We start from the raw sequence: 17,700 nt of genomic DNA, 5'->3' as shown, positions 1-17,700 counted from the left end.
GAGCACACAGCTACTCGTTGAGCTACTGGCGCGGAGCATGAATGCAAACTTCCTCATTTGGCTGACGTTTAAGGTGTAAAGTACAACCAAGTGGAGTCAATAGTGACAGTTACAACTACAGGGAAATTATAGCACTTGAACTAAAAGTGCCTTTGTGTCATTTTTCATTCTAAATACAGAAGGATTTATCATAAGAGATAAACCTTAATGACAAGAAGATTTGCATCTAAGCTGTGCACATTCTACAGAACGCAATCTGCCTAATAGGCTTCCTGTCATTCTGTGATGAAGATGTCCCCAGCATGACCCTGAATCTGTCTTGAAGGTCTTTCTTGAAATGGGAGGGGTAGACGGCCTATAGCTCTGCTTTTCAGCTCTCCTAGAAGGTGTCCTACTATCTGCAGCAATAATGTTTACCACTCTGTAAAAAAAGAAAAGAAAAAAGGAACAAGAAAAAAGGAAATAGTAGCTTTGTTTTGTCTGACACCAGACAGACTTTGGCACTAACTCCGAAGAAATATCTTCAAAGACCCTAGCTGCAGTCAGTACGCCAGCTAAAAGATGCTGCTGGAGCAGTTTAGCACTTTATGTATGTTATAGCTATACGAGGGTGGGGCGCCGGAGAGTGAGGGGGTGGATGGGCCGTCCACCCTCTTGGATTCAGCTATAAGACCATTGTGCTGAACCACGTCTCGATGTAAATGGAAACACATCAATGAAAAAAGGAGGCTCAGCAGAAAATAACAGCAGCACCGACAATCTCTACATGCCTCTCCTGCTTCTCATCTCATTGTGGCGTGCGCCACCTTGCCCCCATTCCCGTCTTACTATACACCATTCAATCTACTTGCAGCCCAAGGTTTTGAAATAAATTCCCTCTAAATTCAGGATACAAATACAAGCGAGTCCTTCTAGAAGGACACTGCTCATGGCCAATCCAATGAAGCGTGCAGCTACAAAATATGGAGAGCGAAAGCATCCTGGATGTTACTATAACACCGGATAACTCTAAGACAGTCAGTGTAAGATTTATCTATAATTCTGCTGCTGGGAGCTATACGTAAGCTCCTGATGGTCATACCATGAGGTGAGAAAAAGGGTTCAGCCACCAGGTGAGAAGACTGTTACTATTAGACAAATTCCACCACTCACGCTGCTCATTAATATTAAGGTTTACAGCAGATTAATTTCAAAATGATGCAAAGCCGGGGGCACAGATGCAGCTGGTAACGTTTGTCTGTGGCTCAGAGGCGGGGACTGGGTTATCAGGCAGAGTGCGAGCAGGCTGTGGGGCAGCAGCTGACCACTGGTGTGTAGCTCTGTAGGTGGTCATCAAGCTACACCTGTGCCTGAATAATCTCATCTGGGTGCACACGCTGGCGAAGGAGTGTGGGAGTGAAATATTCACAAGCTGCCGCTTCTCAATTTCCAGAAGTCTGCATATTTGTGGCAAAACAAATAGAGACTAAGTCTGAGAGCGCTCGCTCAAGTATGCGCCCCGGGGCTGAAGGTGGAACACAGTTAATAACAAATGTTTGTTATAACATGAGATGGTTGAATAAAGCGCTGATGTCTCATGTATATCCCATGAGGTCAGACGTGCAGCGCTCTGTGTTGCAGCTGTAACTGTGCTTTGCCTGAGCATAGAGGGTTATTTCTGCAAATCTCGATTCCACGATCAATTACCAACTTCTTCTTCATTTAAATGCGTGAAATTGAACAATTACGTTTAGGCTTCATTTCATGACAAATCGCACTGTGGTTGGCTTCAGGACACACTTACTGTATGATGTACTATATGCTTTATATAACAGCATTTTTCTAATACAGCAGAGATGATTAATCTTTGTACGATTGAAGACGTAGTGGCGTACAGTATATTCACCCACACTGTTCTGTCAGAATATCCATTGATTACAGCACAAGCTTAAACTGAACATTATGTTTCTGGTCTTATAAAGACTAATTGCTACTAGTGGCTACCGAAAAGATTTAGACCCTAATCTGTAATGTCACAGTCATGTTCGGCTTCAATCTGCATCATTTATATATGGTGAAAAACCTCATTCTGTGAAGCATTCTCATCTCCTGTAAATGATCTTGGTATAATTGTTATTTGTTCACATATGCGTGACAAAATGCGGATGCTGCCACACCCTCTTTTATTCCATCTTCACCGAGCGGGAGAGTGAAAGATGACATACGCAGCTATTTCAGTTCACGGCAGCACATTATTCATAATCAAGGATAATTGGGTTGAAAATAAAAAATCATTAGTACAGAAGCTGCGATGATAACCCGACACCACTGTTCTTTCTGGTCAGATGAGCAATTTTTCCCGAGGAACTGGGACAGTGGAAAATACTGTGTGGTCAACATGAGGGGGTCAGAAAAGCCAAGTACGTTATAGACAACACTGATCTCCATGGAGACAGGATGATGAAGTTTATCTAAATCTCACAGCGTGTGGAGGAAATGCAAAAGCCTCACCACAGCAGAGTACATCCACCCTTTTTCAAAGTGCCTATATTCCAAGTATGCCTTGCAGAAAATGTTTTACGCTTTATTTTAATTCAGTTTTAAAATCATACAGTTATATTCAGTATTTTCATCACCTGTAAATGAGCTGGTATAATTGTTATTTGTTCACATAGGCATGACACAATGTTACTGCTTTTTTTTTTCCCAACCAGAGGACCACAGTGGTACCTCTCCCTGAAAAAATATCCTCCATTAGGAAAAAAAAATCCCACAACCTTCCAACAATGTTTTGTTTTGTTTTAAAATCTCCCACTGATCTACAGCCCAGTGATAACACGTCTGAGACATCAGTGCAACAGAAAGAAAATTCAATTATGCACACAACAACCTTAAGAATGAAAATAAAGGCAAACTAAGTCCTCACATAATATGGCTGTCTAAACACCTACATAAATAAACTCCCTTCTCTGCAGACCTTTACATTTGTAAGATGAGACACCTTTATATATATATAAATGTATTTTTTTGTTATTACTGACACCTGTTTCCTTTGAAAACACCATGAAACCAAATGAGCATAAATGCATTACCTTGGCGAATAACTGCAGAGGTCAAAGGTGATGTTCCAGTAGCTCAGTCAGTGGTCAGGACAAGGGTTTGACGGACAAAAATTGTTATGAATAGTGAGCATAACATGAGAGGAAGCAAAAAACAAATAGGCAAGTATATGACAAAAGAGGAGAGGAAATATTAGTGCAGCACAGTTAACTAAAATGATTTCAGGGGAAGGGAAATGTGATCAGGTGGTTGGGAAGGAAAAGCAAACCAATAGACCCCATACCTTGGCGGTTTAACATCAGGTGCGCCAGACCTTGAGGGAAAGAACAGAAAAAAGGATACGAAAACAGGAAGTTCATAAAGAGGTTCGGGAGAACAAAAGCATTGTCACAATGTTGGACTGCAGTTTGTGACAGACATCCTGGGGAAGGTACGGATGTCAAAGTTCAAATTAAAATATAAAGGGGAAATCAAACTAAAAACAGACAAACATCTCAAGGGAGGAAAGGGAAGGCAAGGAGAGAAAAAAACATCTTGACAGGTGCAACCCTCGCAGGTAGTTGCTCTCATAGATGCTTTTTTCTAATGGAACACATATTGTATGTTTATTTGATGCAGACAGCGTTTGAGATGTACCAGCTATACATAAAACTGGTTCGACTGTAAAGACTAAATGTTTAAAAAAAAAAGAAGAAGAAAGAAATCACCCGCGGTAATGCTAGTTCATGGATTTCTGTGATCTTTCTATCTCCTGATCTCCACTTCTCCACACGAGTATTTGGCATGTAAGTGCTCAGCCAACCCAGATGAGCCTATTTAACCTTTCAGATGGCACCATTTCATAAAAGGACAGACGAAGCACCATTCCCTATCCTTTAAATCTTTAGCGACTCTCATTCATATTTTTATTCTCACGATTTACCATCTAATGCAGCGGGGTTTGACAGTGGAGCCTGAAGTCTGTGCCCTAATGTAATAATATAAACACCAATACATCTAAGGCTGTCACACGTAACCTTTTAATTCCAAAGAAAAAAGCAATGCTGCACTCTGGTAAAGCCTCACTAACTATTAACCATCTTCTAATTTGTCAGCCAAAGACAAAAATGCCACATCACGCCTCCACATTATGGCATATGGCAGGGCAAAGGGGTTAGCCTGAATGCACTGGCTACTGTGCTGAACATATGAGCTAATTGCACTGATTAACAGTTAGTTTACTTCATGAGATCATATTATAGTATTCATAAATACTGCATGGAAATGCCTTCTAAAAGCAAATATTGAGAACAAACATTGTTTTCGTGTCACGTGCTTGTTGTGAGTGACACTGCAGTCAAAACCCTGCAGGTTAGCCTGCGTGCACTGCTCATCAAAGGTTGATCCAGTTTCAACCAGCTTAAATCTCTCAATGCATCGTGTGCTATATACTGACAGCGAAACACAGACAAACATCTCAGTAGGTCAGGCAGAAATTGCATGGCGTAGCCTAGCTCTCCTGCTTTTCCCGATATCAAAGAGTTGGGGCTGACACAATGCAACACTTCTGCTGAGCACATGAGCCCCACGATGTGAGCCGACACAAACACCTCTCATCAGTGCATCAGCACTCTAAGACCCTTGTACAGCAAGTCTTACTCACTATTCCAGCCCCATTTCAGTCATTAGGTAAAACCTTATGAAGAGGGCAGGTTGCTCTTGCACAAATCTCGTCGCATGTTCCACTCAACAATCTTGTTAATGCTGCAACTCATGGTGTGGAATGGACATGATTACCCCTGGGAAGGTCCTTGCCTGCCAACACGTAGGCTTTTGATACAGTGTGCCACTGCAAAGCCAGTGACTGAGCCTCTGCTTAGACAGGATTCACCAGCAGCCCTGTCTGCAGAGCAGACAAAGCACTGCTGTGTGCACCCCCACTGCGGCTGTGCACTGCACATGACAGGCCAACGTACATATACATAAATGATGTCACCTCTTCTTACCCTCATCACCCCTAAGGTGTTCTCATTCTCACAAGATGTGACTAGATTAAGATCCCGTCTGCCTCTATCCTCTGCCTATCATTCTGCTATGAGCGTCACACAGCATAGATGAGCCACAGCATCAGCTTCAAGGGGCTACAAAGGAGGCTTGCATACAGTGCCATTAACTGTAACAAAGACACTGTTGTTGTAAGCCATCACTGGCTCACATAGCGGGAAGAATAAAAATCCTCTTTCCATGCTTTTGCCTTTGGTCCTCACGGACAGGAATGAGGTTCCCTTCATCCAAATAATAAGCAAATGCAGTAGAAAAGCCAAATCTGGCAAATATCTGTCTTTCACTTATATGAAGATGAGGAAAAAGGCTTTGACGGAAGCAAATTTTGACTCACTTACTTGTTGTTGAGCTCTGGGTCAAGCAAAACTGACTCGCACCCGTGAGTAAGATGAATGGATGTTGTTGACCAGAACAGAAATACCTAAGTCAACATCGTAATCTTTGAGAATGTATGCATTTCCTAGGAGTTGAGTTATAAGGGGATTAGGAGTGGTGCCATTGCTTCCCTTGTACAAAGGCAGCCACCCATCGAATACGTGCATCCTGCTTGGCTGTGCCTTACATCCAAATCTCAGTGTGTGAAAATGCAGAGATAACTGGCTAATACCCTTTAGAAGGGAAAGCCTGTATGGATATAAACTATCCTTCCTACCAGTAAACTATAAACTGGAAAGTAGGCTATAAAATAAGAAAAAATTAATAACCAAGCGACTGAATATCACTTTATTAAAATGCTACTATTAGGATACTTTTAACTTGGCCTCATTATACAAAAAAAGGTGGAGTTTTTTGTTATTGCTGTTGTAAAAAGTACTCTGAAATAGACTCATTTACCTTGTGATGTGATGGTATTGGTCACAATACTCTACAATAGCGTGCGATTTTCTACGTCAATAGTTTACTAGTCACGTTTTTTTGGGGTTTTTTTAATGTGCTTACACACACCTTAACATCTGCACCTCCTGACCTCGAGTAAATCTATGATACTGGAAACATACAACCAGAAAAGCTGCTGCAGAACAACTCTTTGTGTTTTCAAGCACTCAAGAATAATGCACCTCTGGCAACATCCCAGTTAGAGCTGGCTGAAAATAAGTAATTCAGTCGGTGAATGACGAGGGTTTTTGAATCCACAGATTCCTGGAGCATGTGAAGTTTTTTGACCTGTGCGATTTCATGTGCAAATATACCCAGCAAAAGTTTAAAGAGCGCACCTAAAAACATGCGAACAAACACTGCTACAGAAGGAAGACCTGGTGCTTCTGAAAACGTTGTATTAACAGGATATTCCATGTGCACTGCTGCTGACCTTTAGACCGCTAACTCCCCTCACTCCCCTCCTCCAACACTTCAGCTCTGGATTCTTTTCATTGATTTTTTTTTTCCCACTTGTAAAAGCACATTATTATTTAAATATGTACATATATATGTTTTATATTAAATATATAAGGCTGAGAGAAACTAGCATGATTTTGAAACATTTTAGCATATGAAAAGAGCTGAATTTATGTTAGTGGGACTGCCAAAAAAACACAAAACAAAAAACATAATAGTTTTATTTCTCTGAATCATTTATAACGCGATTAACTCTGGAAATGCTTCTAACAAGGTAAGCAAGGCTACCTTTGTAAGTTTAATTAAACAAGTATAATGAAAAAACAAATGCAGATGTTGAAGGACCTCTCAGTCATTACTGTGACATTAATTAGCAAGCAACTACGAAGAAAGAACCATTTCACGAGGATTAGGATTTGCTAAATTTGTTTTTGCATGAAAAGTACAGCATTATGAAGCCTGTTGTAATGAGGGATTAGACCAAGGTCAGTGCTGCTGAAGAGATGCAAAACCCACCAGGACCGCTCGTGTCCTTTCTTTCGAAGATTTTGACGCTTGCCTTATCATCCCAGAAGCTCTCAGTGCGTCATTACTCTGTGCTTACAACTGAAAATCTGAAGAGGAAATAACACAATGATAGTGTGTTTGCACATGGCAGTGCGTGTTGCGTAAGGTTCCGCTATATGTTTGAGTGATTTCGCTGCACCTTGTGAGGTGGCTATTCTTATCTCTTGTTCACAGACCTGGTTTTTTTGGGGGGATGCTGCACTCTCTTGGCATCTAAGCATGCCCCACTATGGCCTTTGTCCGCACGGATCGATGGGAGGCCCACGTGCAGCATACTGTAGATGAACAACTCGGACGACTCACCTGCTGTGCCAAAAGATTTTTGCTGGCTTAAAGCAATCCTCACACAAATAAGGCTAATTCCTGCACCAGTTAAAACACAGCCAAGACCAAATATAGCATGTAGCGTACCATTTTTGTCATCTCTGGGGTAGGGGGAAGGCAATTTAGATAATGCATAGATTAGTCTATTTCTGTTGATGCAAGGCCAGCAGGGTAGAGATTTGCTGCAGAATAGTGTATGAGTGATATGAAGGAAATTTTAAAAAAAGCATCTGGTCAGTATTTCTTTTTTTCCCCCCGTCATTGTTGTTTTCATGCATTCTGCATTTGGGGATTGTCTCCATGTCAAGCTTTAATCCAATAAACACTCTGACGTGCTCTCTTTGCAGCATGTCATTTAATAATGCGTGCCTGCTTGCTGTGAGCAGAGCCATGCCATCTTTGCTAATATTAACAATGATTAATGCTCGCTTCTGCAAATTGTGCACCGATGAATCCTGTTTTAACTGTTGGTGAAAAGTACAAACCAAGAGCCGCATAAGTTTGAAATCCTGCACTGAGAGAATCAGTAACAAATCATGTATCATATAAATACTGCATCTAATAATATACCCAGATACACCATGTATATTTAATCAACACAGGCGTATGAGAAGACTGCAGATGAAGAAAATGTCATTTTTATCTTTGCTGTCATACTCCGAATGTAAGCGCCGCAAGCAGGACTTGAGAGAGTAGGTGTGTACAGGTGCACATCTCGAGTCGGTAACACTGATTTATCATGTGCAACAGTCCGGCACACCTTGTGCTGGTGTCCTGAGTCTGTTGGACTTTCACCAGAACCGGCAGTTCCTACCGGGGAGATGGATGTCTCGCTCGGATGCCAACTAAACAAATCTTCCTAGCAGCTCTCAATCCTCATTTCCGTTCAGCATGTGCACCTCATTAGAAATCAGTCCCGTTTGATTACGGTGACTGAAAATGCTGGCAATTCAGAGACAAGTGTCTCTTCTAAGAAAAAAAAGGGCACCTATGCAAAAAATACATTTCAAGCATTATCAAAATGTATTAACGTTTAGGGCGTGGCGATCAGCGCCAGAGTACATTCAACTCTAAAATGGCATCATTTTAGAGATAAACACACTTATTTACCTTAGAGATATATGGCATATAAGACTTAATAAACCTCAGAGCAGCTTTCTTGAGATATATATGCACTGCCAGGAGAGGAAAACATAGAATGTATAAATATTAAAGCAAAGCATTTCTGTACAGTTGCTTTCTCTGTGATGCAGTATATAAATGCAACCCCTATTGTGTGACACCCACGTACTCGGCGGACCTTTCTAGTCACCTTGAGCACAGTGATTATATATACAATGAGCATTCCGCACATTAGGCCCTTTTTCATCAGTGACCTTGTGACCAGTGATAGTATATCTCCGTTCAGCTTAATTTGTAGGATGTCAGAACTGCAGTCCAAACTGACAATAACAACCTGATAATAACCGAAACACACTCTCACCCACTGATGCTGCGGTAATAGCCTCTGCAAATAAGAGCATCACGGCAAACAAATTATGCTCATCATTATGCTCATTATATAACAATGCATTGTCTTACCTTCTACTTCTCTCTGGACAGCTGCAGGAGTGAATGAAAGACAGACATGTTTAATCTTGATATGAAGAATTAATCCACAGCCAGATTACTATCTGCATCTCATCAAACATTGATGGGTATGCCATGCCTTCCTCGAGCTTCTTCTTTATGTCACAGCATGCATGCTGGTGACACATGATTTACCCAAAGCCTTGAAAGTCGGTAATTTGTTCGCTCGGTATAATGATAGTATTGTATCACATCTGTGATGGATAATGTCCCATACGCGTGATCTCAGATATAGATGCCAGGATTCGTTTTAGCCACTAAGGACATCGCATGGACTCTTGGAAGAAGGCTGTGAAGCTTCTGAGCTAAGCAAACAGTCACGAGTAACATTTATAAGAGGGACCCTAATGTGTTTTTGCAAAGTGGAAAAGATTTTAATCACTACCATTTTCTGATCTTTATACCTTAGGTAACGAGAAGTGTCTAAGCTCCTTTAAAACACTTCTTTTCTCCTTTTATTTTAAGCAGATTTTCCAAAATAAGAAAAGGGGCTCCATTTGGTGGCCCGTTCAACGTGCCAGTGTTGAAAACATGCAAACAGCTATCACATTAGAAAGCTGTTATCCTTTGACTTGTGAAGATAACTGCTGAGAGTGCTGAGAGAGCTGAGCTCACGCAGGCGAGCGGCTTCTAAGCGGTGCTGTAGTGTACTCTGGCCTGGATTGCGGTTAAGTGGGCTTTATTGATTATCCTCAGGAGCTCAGTGAAGGTATGCACTGTATATCTGGAAGGTATGTGAAAATATGTGAACTATTTATACTTTAGACATCGCTGAACAGCTCACAGTTCTAATTGCTGACTTTGTAACTTTCATGCTTGTGGTGTTGTCACACTGTATTTTGACTTTTATCATTTACCCTTATAACTGTGTCTGCCTTAGTCAGACAATCCCTTTTTTAATCCGAAAGAAGCACAATTTAAATAAAATCTTACTGCCTTTAAGTCATGGAAACACATGGTATTTTTCTCACCTTCTTGGCAGTACCTTCCCCTGTAGCCAGTACTGATACAGTCGCAGAAAACCTCTCCCTGGTCGATGGAGCACAGGCCTTTGTTGCTGCATGGAGAATGTGTGTCACATATATACTCCAGATCATTATGGACAGCTTGACCATCCATCAGTATTGGTAGCGCTTCTCCTAGTTTCAAATTGGCAATAAAGCCCTGGAAGGGTGCCTCATATTTGACAGTGCTGGAAGTCAGGGCCGAGAGACGCACGTCAGGTGAGATTCCCCCTACGTAGAGGTCGCTATTCACTGCCATCTCTTTTCTCTTGGACTTCACCTCAGTCGCTTTCTCCTCGTTGTCCACCACCAGCTTGGTCTCTCTGTAATTACGAGCGAGAAGGACTCTGTGCCAGCGCTGGTCGTTGATGTGGGTCTCCGTGTGCAGGGAGGCGGGTTCTGCGCAATGAATGGTAAACCGCAACTGAAGCCTCCCGTCCGCAATGAGAAGCTCCAGGAAGTCACAGTTTCCCCCGTCATCGAGATAGAGCACCAGGGCTTTGCTGATGTTGGTTTTGAGAATAAAGCTCAGCTCACCTGTTGTCTTAGCATCCCACTGGCCATAACGTGTCCACTGACCAGGAACCCCCTCATATTCCAAAGCTATTCCTGTTAGCACCAATCCAGCTAACAACAACCAGGAAGCTGCTCCTTTACTGCTGCACATGATGCTGACTATCTATTATCTAGTGTAGGCCTCTAGTTCCAATGAATCCAACAGACAGCTGTGAGGAAAAGCTATCTATATATCTAGAATTGTTTTATAACCCTACAGTTTGCAGAAATAAGAGTTTCTTTAGTCTTGACTGTCTATCCTGATTCTTTTTGCCATCTCTCCTTGGGTGACACGTGACAGAGTGAACAGCCGAGGCACATTACAAAACGCTTTGCATCTACTTTGGATTGGCTGAGAAAGAGAACAAACAGCACTGCGTGATTCCTCGTCTTCGCCATCCAGTGTCTTGGCCTCCATCCAGCACTGTTCCTGTCAGTTCTTCATGGGTTAGCTAGGCACGCGGCCTAGGTACAGCCTCCATTCTCCTCAGCATCCCAACATCCTAAGACATGAAAGAAGAGCGTGCAATGAATAATTGGAAATACTGCACAGCACAGTCATTATGAATCACGTGGCAAATCAATTACCAAAGATAATGAAGCATCAAGAAGGGGAACATGGAGATGAAAGCAAGAGAGAATTGTCAGTGTTATGAAGAACTGAAATGCCTGCCTTTAGCTCTAGTTCACATTATCACAGGTCACTTTCACCATCTACAGCCTAGAGATTCCAGCAAAAGGCCCTCAACACATGGCTTTAGCATATAGCCCTAATCCTGGCACCCCACCTTATTCCTTAGCTTTTGGGCAGAAAGGGAAACTGAGGGTCTCACTAGTTTTCTGAGACCTGTGTTGATTTCCAAGAAGCTGGTGGGAAAAAAAACAACTTATAAGCCCCCCCCCCCCCGCACAGATGTTCCAGCACAATCCATGGCCTCGGTAACTTCAGTGATGTTGAGCCCCTAAAGCCTTCTGCAGTCCCTAGACTCAAGCTAAGACGTTACAGCTAAAAAATACATGCAGGCTAGAGGCTGGAGAGTGCTGAAAAGGACAGGGTCTATGTTCGAAACAAACAAGCAAACAGCAAAATTCAATACTTTGTGATAACAAAAGAGGGTGTGCCTCTCAGGGCTAGGGACACAAACAAAGTTATGTACCAGTCGTCAGCTGTACTCGGAGCCTGCAATGACTCACTAAGACCGTTCAGTTTGGTGTCAAGCAGGATAAAATTATTTCTTAGGAAATTAGACATATTCCAAGTGGCAAAAAATGTATGAGGGTAGTGTTTATTTATATTTTCATTACCCTGCAGAGAACAAAGCCAATAATAATGAATACAGACAAGTACAGCTTCAGCCTGTTGCAGCTTGTTTCTTTGTGCCAAAGAACTCCACGGCTACACAAAATCTATTAAAAACACATAAAAGAGCAATAGCACTATGTGATTCAATTAAGTGATCAAAACCACAATCAGCAGCTACAATCAATTACAACCAGTTTGAGTAAAAGCGTTGAGCGACAGTAGATCTGAAGGATGCTTATACTGCATGTCACATAGCGCGCGTCTGATGAAACTCACTATATGTTTGATTTTGAAAAGGAGGGTGTTGAGTGAATGTTGAGATGTCTGCGCTTAATATTCAAAAAATGTCCCAAAGTCACCCCATCTCAAGAAGAGGGGAAAAAACACAAAGAAATGGAGGTACTGTACTGATCCAGTCAGATCTAATGAGTCAGTCTCCAATAAAAACAGCCTGCTGTCAATAATTTCCACAGTTACAGCTCCCGGGCTTTACAATAAAACACAAAATAGCTAATTTGTCTGAAAGAGGAAATAATCTTTGTTGTGTCAAACTGAGTTTTTTCTCATTTAAGGATGTTTCTCCACCAGGAGTAGAAGCATTTCACGCAAGTTTGGCCCAATTTCATCTCTGTCACAGAGAGAAATATAATGTGTGTTTGAGTCTGCTGGGAATTACAGCCTCTACTGGGTATCCTGCAGATGAGGGACTGCTACAGTTAGCTATATCTGCTAAAGGTAGATGTTGCAAGAAAGAGTGCATTACAGCAAATAAATCAAAGTTTTTCCCTAAAGCATGAGAAGGCTTCAGGCTGGAAGAATATCCTTCTGATAGACGGGTTTATCATGGGAATAGGAAGGTCATAAAAACTGACACCCTCCTCACAAGATGAATTGCAATTTGCCAGGGTCAGGTATGCCGTGTCAGATGCTTCACAGGCTGTATATATGCGGTCAACACTAGCTTGCTTTGATGTTTAAAAAAAAAAACATATTAGTATTTTGAGACACAAAGTAACAAGAAGGTATGTGCTACTAAAAGACATCGTGCACATAAGTGTTGTGCTGCAAGTCCTGTATACTCATTACGAGCCATTTTCACTCTAAGATATCACTACAATGTGTGGGCAGATAGTATAAATAAATCTCGAGCAAGAGAAATTTCATATTATAGCGTATGACAAGTGCACAGTTTGACTGGCTGAATTTAAGCATGAGTTCTCAAAGTTAAAAGAGGATGAGCTGACATTTGAATATAAACCTAACTTCAAACAGTTAATGACATCTATATGAAACATCATTTCTCAAATAATCACACTTTTAAGTGCACTGGTTATGCCAAATGCATCCTTCTGTACGCGTATCTGAGCTGTGTGTCCCGTTAACCCACACCCTTTGCTCTCAACAATCTTACCAACACTCAACATTTCTGAAGCAGCATTAAGCCAACAGAGACAGGGTGGATGAAACATGCAAATCCTTATTTCCTGGAGGGACTAGTCAAGAAATGTAATTTTGTTGCACTTGTTGGAAAAAATATTTAAGCTGATTCAGCACAAATCTTGGGTATAAGTAAGTCTTGTCATGGATACTGTTAATTTCAAACTCCTACTAACATGAAAATAAAAAAAGAAGCATCAGTGCTTTAAAAAACTCAATTCAGCCCAAACGCGGTGATAAATGGACTTACATAGTGCTTTAATATACTATCTGAGCAGTCAGAACACTTTAACCATTATACACAAGTTGATGGATCAGGGGCGACTCATTGTGCCCACGAATACTTTAACATGTAGAGTAGAAGATCCAGGAATTGAACCAGAAACCTTCTGATTAGTAAACGACCTGCTCTACTTCCTCTAATTTTCTTTCTGTGAAGATTTTGATCTTACTGAATGATATCACCGATTCATTGCTGACTTTAAAAAACAAAACACAATAACAGTTCAATGAATTACATGCTTCAGAACACAAATTAGAGTCCTCAATGCATGTGTGTGTGTGTGTGTGTGTGTGGGGGGGGGGTGGGGGGGGGGGGGGGGGGGGGGTGGTTGGACCTAGGTCAGCTACTCCCTTTTCAAATAGGCCTCACTATTGATCACAAAATAACGACGTCTCAATGTCTAAGCAAGGTGCTTACAGTTAAGCTTGTAAATTTTAATGGCTTTCCTCACTGGGTAACATGCACTTTCTTCATTAAAAGCAACAGGCCAATTACCCATCAGGGTCAGAATCTGGTCTGGGAGCCACTCGGGGTGCTCAATTAATCTCGTTTAGTGGTGCCCTGAGCCAATTTGATGGCAAAACCAGATACATTATACACTTCTCTCTTCCACCACTGGAAGAAGACTGGTACATGGAATCTACCAAGGTCTGTCTGCACTGTCACTGGTTCACGTGGCAGAAAACAATAGCCTTTCTTTTCACCTGCCCTAAAATTTTGAGCTCTTGTTGTTCTTTTTTCTGACAACTAAAATTATTTTGCTGTCATACTTTTCTGTCTATAAAAAAACATTGAATAAGTAGTGATACCATAAAAGTAGGACGCATACAGCATAATTCTTACATGCATACATCTAACATGATGCAGTATATTGCTATGGTGAAGTGAAACGCCACCAAACATCACTGACATTTTATTATCAATACAACAGCAAAGAGACACTGCTGTACTGTTTGCTTTTGATCATCATACATAATCGTATCAGTTAAATACACTCACTGGCCACCTTATTAAGTATACCTGTTCAGCTGCTTGTTTACACAAATCTCTAATCAGCCAGTCACATGACGTAAACCCAATGCCTTCAGGCAGATGACCTGCTGATGTTCAAACCGAGCATCGGAATGGGGAAAAATGTCATTCTAGTGACTTTGAACAGGGCATGGCTTTTGGTGCCAGATGGGCTAGTCTGAGTATTTCAGAAAGTGCTGATCTACTGGGATTTTCCCACACAACCATCTCTAGGGTTTACAGAGAAAGGTCCAGAAAAGAGCATTTTTGAAGCATGAGAAAATGCGTTTTGGATGCCAGAGGTCACACAGCAAACTGCTTGGAGGGTATAGAAAAGCAACAGTAACTCAGATCCACTCGTTACAACCAATCTATGCAGAAGAACACATTGAACCATGAAGCAGATGGGCACATTGTGGGCCCCTTTGTACCACCTGAGTCTGAATACCACAGCCAACCCGAGTACTGTTGCTGTCCGTCCCTTTATGACAACAGTGTAGCCATCTTTTCATGTCTACTTCCAGCAGGATAATACACCATGTCACAAAGCTCAAATCATGGATGTGCAGCTGATAAATCTGCAACCACAGTGTGATGCTATTATGTCAATGTGGACCAAAATCTCTGAGGAATGTTTCCGGCACCTTGTTGAATCTGTGGTATGAGGAATTAAAGCAGTTCGGAAGGGAAAACAGTGTCACACCTAGAACGAGCAAGGTGTACCTAAACTAGTCGGTGAGTGTACATGAAACTACTAGTACACAATTTTTTTTATCCTTACATATATCATCTTCAAGAATTCTGGTTTGTTTTCTCAAGTTGTCCTCACACCTACAGTTGTATAGTCCATTTAAATGGAAATCTGGTTAATTTCCCCCCTTGGTGTGGTTTGTTTGAACACAGTCTTTGCACTCGGACCAAAACAACCACACCAAGACCCTTTGGAGGAGGTGGTGTTGGTACGGTTCCAAACAAACTCCAGAGCAGTTCATTTATGGTTTGAATGTGATTTGATTCACATCTGAACGAACTACCAGGCACACGTTACAAGTCTGAGCTAAAAACATCCCGTAGCCACGTACGCTTCTATTCTAATTGTGGGAAAGTACTATAGATGTGGAAAGGTGCAGCAACTAGCCGTGAAATTAACGTAAATTCTGTTTTCCAATAATCCAGAATGCAGCACCTTCTTCATCTATTTACTTTTGTTGCTCCCGCCCTTTGGAGTTCACAAACCAAACCACAGGAAAAAGCTACAAATTTACAAACTCGTCAACTAATTCCGACCAGAGAAAACCAACTATAGGTGTGAAAGTGACCTAAAATAATGCTCACTTTATAAACTACCACAGATATACAATCACAGAACTATTTACTTTGCATCAGACATTCCAGGTAGACTGAAGGTTATATGACAATCTCTATGACTAAAGCCTTGGTCATAAAGTTTTCGTTTGTGAATTAAATAAAAAAATGAACTAAAGTTCAACCTTAATGGCTATTCAGTGTGTTGATAGCTTTTCCAAATCACCAAACACAAATTTGGGGAGAAAAGCCAACTGCTGTAGACAGTGGAGATGGGGAATAAAGCTGCACATTTTCAGACAATCTCTCCCGAGTAAAACACAGCTTGAGATAGAAGTTCATACCCCGACCTCTTTCTCCAGAAAGAGGCGCACAGCTGGTCAATCATTGTGGGAAGTGGGTGGACGAGACACATTACAAATGCACCATGTTTTACTCCAGCCTACACAGCTGGTGCTAATGAACGTACTTAAAAGTAAACATTGTTCAAAAATCTTATGGATAAAATGTAAATTATTACAACACAGCCCACAAATTAATAGTTATTTTTTAACATCTGCTGGTTTTTCTTCTTTTCTTGCAACACATAGTTCAGACATACACTGCAGAAATGCATCAAGGACACAAATATGCAACAAACATGACAAATACAGCACACCAGCTTATGTCAGGAGGTTTGAATGCATGTATGTGTGCGTGTGTGTACGTAGACATCTTTGTGAGGACAGAAAATTGGCATGCCACTATACTTGTAGGGACCACCAGTGACTTATGGGGACAAAATGCCCATCCCCTCGAGTTTGAAGGCATTTTTGAGGCTCAAAATGTGGTTTTAGCGTCAGGGTTACAATTAGGTTATGGTTAGATTTAGGCTGAGGGTTAGGGTTAAGCATTCATTCTTGACGGTTAGGATTAGGGTAAGCATGATGTCAATTAGATGTCTTCACTAAGATATGAAAAGAATGTGTGTGTGTGCGTGCGTGCTTAGGACAGACAAATTGTGAGTGGGTGAGTGGCAATAAAATTTAAAAAAAGCACCAATTCAAAATATAAAAAAGGCATGACAGGAAGAGACAGTAGGTGTGGGTATAAATGTGGCGTGGCGTTTGACAATTCAATTGCGGCAACAAGGAAAAACAACACTATTATCTATAGCCGATAATAATATTAATAAATGTTATATTCCATCGTGCTGAGTGAAGGGGTTTTTTTAAGTCGTGAGAAATAAAATGATAATAAATAATAAAATAGCCTGAGTGCTGCCAAATAAAAGAAAATAAATAAAGGAGAAAAGACAGTGCAGGGACGTGTTGCACACTGAAAATGCAATGTTGGCCCACAGAGCTGCTAAAGCAGAAAAAGGAGGAAGCGAGGCGACCACGAAGCATCCGAATAAATATAAACATAACAGGTAACAGGTAGAAATGTGAGAGATGTGGCGATGACTCAAGAGTTGATGCAGAGTACAGAAAACATAATACCAAAGTGGCCTGTGAAAATAAGAGTATTACATTTCCATTCAGCAGACAGAAAATTTGTTTAGTTGGGAGAAAGAAGAGAAAAGAAGCAAAGAAAAAAAATGGAAAGAAAGGAGGGATCCAGTATCAATCTCATGTAATTGGCTCAGTAATTGTTACAATGGACATTTGTATACATTATAAGGATGATATTCAACACTTTTGTTTTGTGGTCTAGCCTTATGATCCCTATGGTGAGAATAAAGATGAGTTACCAAATGACTTATGTGGAATGTCACTGCTGCTGGTATCCTAGTCTATAATCACAAGCCACTGGAACTGATCATTAAAAAATGAGAGTAATGGGGTTGCCACATAAAACCTCCAATCCAACTTCCTCTTCCTAAC

General features: G+C 41.2%; 1 protein-coding gene across 9 annotated transcripts in view; it reads right to left on the bottom strand.

Moving 5' to 3' along the window:
- nrxn2a (neurexin 2a) overlaps positions 1-17,700 on the bottom strand; it is a 127,765-nt gene that overhangs the window by 91,520 nt on the left and 18,545 nt on the right. For 5 of the 9 annotated variants that reach the window (XM_040033041.1, XM_040033043.1, XM_040033047.1 and 2 more), the window contains exons 2-5: positions 9,909-10,999; positions 8,890-8,910; positions 3,323-3,352; positions 3,072-3,083 (exon numbers count right to left, since the gene is read on the bottom strand). In XM_040033041.1, coding sequence (XP_039888975.1) covers positions 3,072-3,083; positions 3,323-3,352; positions 8,890-8,910; positions 9,909-10,608 — 763 coding nt within the window. In that variant the 5' untranslated portion in view covers positions 10,609-10,999. The remainder of the gene's footprint in view (positions 1-3,071; positions 3,084-3,322; positions 3,353-8,889; positions 8,911-9,908; positions 11,000-17,700) is intronic. The other 4 variants (XM_040033050.1, XM_040033048.1, XM_040033045.1 and 1 more) reach the window with 2 other exon arrangements.

This window comes from Simochromis diagramma, unplaced genomic scaffold, assembly GCF_900408965.1.
Source record: "Simochromis diagramma unplaced genomic scaffold, fSimDia1.1 OVJJ01000216.1, whole genome shotgun sequence".
Taxonomy (NCBI): Eukaryota; Metazoa; Chordata; class Actinopteri; order Cichliformes; family Cichlidae; genus Simochromis; species Simochromis diagramma.
The sequence above is the reverse complement of the archived record's forward strand: the minus strand, read 5'-3'. Positions and strand labels throughout refer to the sequence as shown.